Source organism: Agrilus planipennis, unplaced genomic scaffold (assembly GCF_000699045.2).
Source record: "Agrilus planipennis isolate EAB-ADULT unplaced genomic scaffold, Apla_2.0 scaffold102, whole genome shotgun sequence".
Classification (NCBI taxonomy): Eukaryota; Metazoa; Arthropoda; class Insecta; order Coleoptera; family Buprestidae; genus Agrilus; species Agrilus planipennis.
In genome coordinates this window covers 401,947-408,253 of record NW_020439034.1, presented here as the reverse complement: position 1 = coordinate 408,253, position 6,307 = coordinate 401,947, and the positions used below count along the sequence as shown (strand labels likewise).

At 34.3% G+C, this 6,307-nt stretch overlaps 1 protein-coding gene across 1 annotated transcript in view; it reads left to right on the top strand.

Annotated features, from left to right (window-relative positions):
* The window catches only part of LOC108735145 (exchange factor for Arf-6), a 117,827-nt gene that overhangs the window by 102,134 nt on the left and 9,386 nt on the right, over positions 1-6,307 (top strand). The window contains exons 7-8 of the mRNA XM_025976649.1: positions 1,652-1,845; positions 3,047-3,239. Coding sequence (XP_025832434.1) covers positions 1,652-1,845; positions 3,047-3,239 — 387 coding nt within the window. The remainder of the gene's footprint in view (positions 1-1,651; positions 1,846-3,046; positions 3,240-6,307) is intronic.

Sequence of the window (6,307 nt, the reverse complement as noted above, 5' to 3'; positions counted from 1 at the left end):
CGTCTCTGAACGAGAGACTCGAGTCGCTCATAGAGAGATCCTCATTTCGTATCCAGTCTCTGAACGATAGACATGAATAAAAAGTTCAACATATTTCAGAGATCCCAGTCTTTCTACGAGAGACTCGAGCCTCTCAATTTTTCACTTTTGTTCATTCAGTCTCTCTCCAAAGAGAGACTCGAATCTCTGAATTAATAATTTTATCGTTCGAGTCTCTCATACAGAGATTGTAAGAGATCAATAAAAACACCCAGGCAATAACTGAGAGACTGTGAAAGACTGTGAGAGACGCTCTCAAAGACGCTGAAAGACTCTGAGAGACTGGAGAGAGACTAAACATTTTTGTCTAGGGTCATTTTCCATGGATCCCCATGCTGAAATAATGCTCGTATTCGACATATGCTCATTTTGCTTGGAACAAGTCGCAAATTGCTAATTTATTTCAGCATCCATTCGAATTCGGCATCTAAGTCAAGCATCTATAAATTAAGGCGTGAAAGAAAAGCGGGCTGTCAAATATTTCCGTAGATTTATCTGTCATGAAAACAAATTTCACTTTTTTTTTGACTTCCCATTATGATTATTACTTTATTGGATGCATGAAAAAATAATGAGCTCATATTGATTGTAGACCTTGCTCTCTTTTCTTTGACGTCTTGTTCCATCAAAAAAAATTTTTTTTCATGCTTATACTACGTTGTAGGTTCAGATGTCAGTAAACTTTAAAACTCCATGTTATTAGATATCTTAAGAAGTATTATATTGACTGAAAAATAATAGCATTTCATGTTATAAATCGATATTTAACGTTAATAAGAGCAAAAGTCAGGGACGTGGCCAAATTTCCGTTGAAAAAGGTAGAAATTTATTTGTGTGTTTATATATATGCGCGTGTATCATTTTCTTTTTGAATACTTAATCATTATTTTTTTTGTAAACTTTCCAAAACCCACCTAGAAAGGATGTTTTGTCCCATTTGATCATTTTATGTTTTCATTTGGGTTTTTTAATTAACATTTATGGAAAATTTAATCTAAATTAGGGTGTGGTGACATTATTTTTATGTATAACTAGAACGAGTTTAATGGTATACTTATAAAATATTTAAGAATACACTTTTTAACCTTGGAACTTTCCAGATCATTCCAGATGTTTCTAGAACTTTGTGGAACATTCCATATCGATTTTAACAGTTGCACACAGTTTGGAACTTTCTAGATCATTCCAGAAATTTTTAGAACATTCTAGATCGATTGTAACAGTTGCACACATTCTGGAGTTTTCTGGATCATTTCAGAAATTTTTAGAACTTTTCAAAAGGTCTCATAAGTTAGAAAAGGACAGATATATATTTTTTCACATTGTTGCCACACACTTCCACCCACCGCGACCTAACTCCCTTACTTTCAGCAGGACACCAAGGGGTATTTACAACCCCAACGTTGTTGAAGTTGATAAGAGTTGGTGGTGATAGAGAAAACCCTGTCTTTACGTACGCACATTAGCATTTTATACATATATTTAGATTTTCGGGAAAGTGGAGCAAATGTAACCCCGTTCTTAGCCAAGTCCCTAACAAAAGTAAAATTTTTATTCGCTCCATTATTTTATAACAAGTGTATTAATCCAGTAAACTTTTCTTTAATTTTAGTAATGAATTTAGTAGAGCCGTAGCGGAAGAATATTTAAAATATTTTAACTTCGAACATGATACATTAGATGTAGCGCTAAGAAAGTTCCTCAAACAATTCTCTCTAACTGGTGAAACTCAAGAAAGGGAAAGAGTATTGGTACACTTTTCTAAGAGGTATTTGGATTGTAATCCAGGGTGTTTTAACTCACAAGGTAAATAAAAATTATTTAGTCATGTCTAAGGATTGTACTTGATGACAACGATCATTTTATAATTCGATTTCCATTTCTGTCACTTTAGTCCAGTCAACGAGGCTCTTTTTCCATTGAAAATGAACATTTCCGTTACGATCCAATTTTATTTTTGGTAAACCATTAAACAAATACGCTGTCTAATGTCTCTAATAAGCCCATCATGCCTGAGAAGGTGTCCTATCCATCACGTCTTTTTCTGATTTCTTTCTAGTATCTCCTCATTTCTAACCGTCCTCTATCCATGTTTCGCACCCGTACAGCGTCGCGCTCCAAACAATATTTTTCGAATTTCGAAATTAACCGTTCGCGAACATGGATGTGACTTCTTTTGGTTGAAGGCGACCCCGACCTTGCGTTATCCTCTGTTTTATAATTCTACTGCGCCTTCCATCCTGACTTAGTGGAAAAAAAAACATTTTTTTACTTTTTGTGAAAAATCTCATTTCCAATGCGTTTTTCGTCATATGTATCTTGCATGTTTTTTGTTCCACATGGCGCTGGTTGGATGTCGCTAAGTGCGATCGGATTTGTTTTCCCCTTCACTGAAAAATGCGCATTTTTTTTGTAAATATTTTGTAACGATTTTTTTGGCAACATCTTCGTTTATCCGACGTATAAAACCAACTTTAATCGTTAGTTAGCCACTCATTCAAATAAAAAACAAAGATTAAAAAAAATGAATGTTCTAGAACCTTCTGGAACCGAGATAATTTATTTTAACCTACAATTAACTTACAAAAAATATTCTGAAAAGCGGATATTTTGCAAAAAATAAAAAGCAAACGTCTTTTTGACTAATTGTTCAATTAAAAGATGTTGCCCCAACATCTCAGACTGTACATAACAAAATTCAGAATCAGCGTATTTTTTTTTTTTACTATTTTACCAAAAATAAAATGAGGTCATGTTGCTTCTTTGACTGAGCTACTTTTTAAAATATCATTTCATGATAACAAGAAAAAAAAAAGCCAAAATGAGATCTAAAAGTACTCATATTACTACAGTAATCAATATCAACGTTTCGCATTTTGGCATAAGACTTTTTTCTTGAGGCAAATTGCAACTTACTTTAAAAAATGCGAGACGTCGGTGTTGGTTGCTGTAGGGAAAGTATTTCTTGTGCCCCCATTTTACCTTTGACAACTTTATAATATTTTAGACGCTGTACACACACTGACATGTGCAATTATGTTGCTTAATACGGACATTCACGGACAGAACATGAATAGGAAAATGACTTGTAATGAGTTCATCGAAAATTTAGCTGGTCTTAATGAATGTGACAACTTTCCGAGAGAAGTTCTCAAGCAACTTTATTATGCAATTAAAAACTTTCCGCTGGAATGGGCGTTGTAAGTATAACCAGGGGCGTACACAAAATTTCGGGGGTTCAGCTCGTTAAGAAAAAATGCCCACATAATTAAAAATTTTTTCTTTTTTTTTTTCGATTNACAAACTTTTGTTAACAGTCCTGCTAAATTGACCTGACGTGCTTCTCTGGAGTTGCACGTCCGACAGATGACTATTTGGCAACACGTTTGCATTTGAAACCGTACAAACTAACAGTTGTACTTCAAAGTTGTAAAGTCTTTTTTGAATCACCCTATATTATAAATTAAATATAAATCCCCTTCTCCCTAAGCTGGCTCTAAATTTCCTTAGGTCTGGCGACGTTAGCCAAAAATCGAATGTGTTAATGCATATCTCTCTCCCTCTTACTTACTGCCTGCAGAGAGAAAGAGAGACAGATCTGAAGAAATAAAAGTAGGAGTCATATTAAAAAGCTTCGGAAGCTAATGTGTTCGTAGCGACCGATAGTCCTAAAATTGCCTTTTCGAAACATTTTGAGCAATTAGCACTTGTTTATCAGTTTCTTTTTACAAAATAGCTTGACCAAAATGTATATAGTTAGGACAATCAAAATTGTAAATGCAAAATAATAATAGTAAGCGGTGCAACGGTTAGAAGTTGCTTAGGTAGGCAAAAGATCAGGGTCGGCTTTATAACTGTCTGGTTGGAATTATATCTTTAAACAAGCGTCTTCTTTTCCTAAATTTCTGAGAATGTTGTACTTGTCCGATGCTCGCAACAAGGTTTGTTATGAGTAAAAGTAGGCGATCTGTTAGCAACCGCTCTAGTTTGGTTAGTATGTAAATTGATAGAAGAAAGTAAATGCGACAGTTTTATTACACATTATGCCAATTTTAAACGTCCCAGCTATACCTAAATATCTCATGTGTCGAATAGCGAAAGAAAGCTTCGTTCTTATCCGGTGTCCCACAACACCACACAGCTTGTTTCAACCATTTACCATACTGTCCTTTTAAAGTTGCAGTTCTGTTGTTCATCGGGAAGTTAGTCTAACAAACCCATTGTAAAATTTGTATCGAATGGACAAACAAACAGACAAGAAAGTGAATTGTGAAGTACAGGACCTCCGATAGTTTTGCATTCATCAACTGAGACACCTGTTAGAGGCCGTCACTGACCTATGTATCTGATTATTTTTCTAAAAATAGACGTGCTATTATATTATTATAATGCATTTACTCGACATACATATATCTTATAAACTGCTAACAAACTTTAATGATTAATAAGTCCCACCAAGAATCCAATAAGTCGTTGAGCAAATTGATTTTAATTAAGCAGGTACTCGCTCGCTGGTCTATAAGGAGAACTATGCGGTTGTTTCAAGAAAGTGCTCCGTAATTAATTTAAACGATTCAGATATTTCAATCGATAAAGTTAAGTGCATTTTTAATTTTTTAATTATTAATCAGCTTAATTAAAGAAGGAAACTGGAGAATGACTTAGAAAGCTGGAGAGATAATTTACGACTAGAATTTTTTTGAATTTTTATAGATAAGTAACCGATTGTAATAATTTTAATGGTATCCGTGGTAAATTTATATAATAGAAACGAAAAATGTTGACTTCACACTTTTCATTTAAATATTCTGTGACAATACTGTAATGTTCGTGGGTTTGACAATTAACTTCTAAGACTGATAACGACGAAAAATATTTATTTACACTAATTACAAACAGAACTTAAAAATTAAATTATTACTAAAATTAGGTTATGAATTACTCTATTTATTTACACTATTGTTGATTTATCACTATTCACTGCGCTATTTATTTCACTGCTATCACTGTCAACTTATTTCTGGATTCACTTCTGCAACGGTCAATTTATTTCTACTCCACTTGGCGATCGTCTCTTCCTTTAAATATTCTTTTGTTTACTTTGTGGGACCTTCTGGAAACATCCGGATAGTTTACTTTTTCTTTGAACTGTTTAACTGCTTTCCCAGAACGCAGGTACGACACACACATTTACAAATACGGCGCACATGAAGAAAGGCGCCCGCGGCTAGTCGGCGAATCGATAAGCCGTTCACGCACACGTGTGCCCGATCGCACACAAACACACTCGTGCTCGCTACAGTATGTTCTTTGAAGTTATGGCCATTACGTTGCGTCCGCACACGTTCGTTATAAATGTATCCATAGTGGTGGTATAAACTGGCAACTAAGTTACTTCAGACAGTGGAACTCCAGTTAAATTCAGTAATATTTTTTCGTTTGGTGTTTCAGATAACATTTAATCAAATTTAAAGAAGGCATTTTGTACTTAATAACGAACTCTGGAATTCTAAGTAAACTTATCTTCGTCTTGATAGAAACCATAAAGACTTACAGCAAATTTAACATTTTTTATTAATTTTAAACTACCCTACAAATAATTTGAAATTTGCTTACTAAAATCCAAACAAGATTCATATAATAGTTGAACGAAAGCCACGAAATATTTTACAAAGAGGAATAACGAATAAGAATGAGATTATGTAATGAAAAATCTATACGAAACTAGTTTTTGATTCCTTTATAAACAAATCGAAAGTCTGTTCGGCAGCCGTACTTTAATAAATGAAAATTTAAACCATTCGATCCAAAGCATATAAAACGACATCTATTTGGATTCCAACAAACACATACAGCATGTAATATACACACACACGTAGACACACATGCATAAAATATTGTTGTTCGATGTGGGCGACCCACTCTGTTTACCAAATAGTGGCTCTCTTAAAATTCTGAATGTGATTCCAATTTGTCCACACGTCCGATTGATTAATACTTTGAACGCGTTTTGGGTTGAACGGTTAGTTGGCCGTTTTAGTAATTCAATAAAATATAAAGGGCCGAAAATTTGTTCAATAGCACTCATTTATTTGAATGCACATCCCAACTTTGTTCAGATCAAAAAAAAAAATAGATGAACAACGTTGAAAAGCGATCAGTGATACGTTAGGACTCGCTAACTGATTTATAATTTCTCTGGATTATCTAAATCTAGAGAAAATAGTGGTAAAGGTCTAGATGATGGCCCCCACCCCCGAAGGGGGGG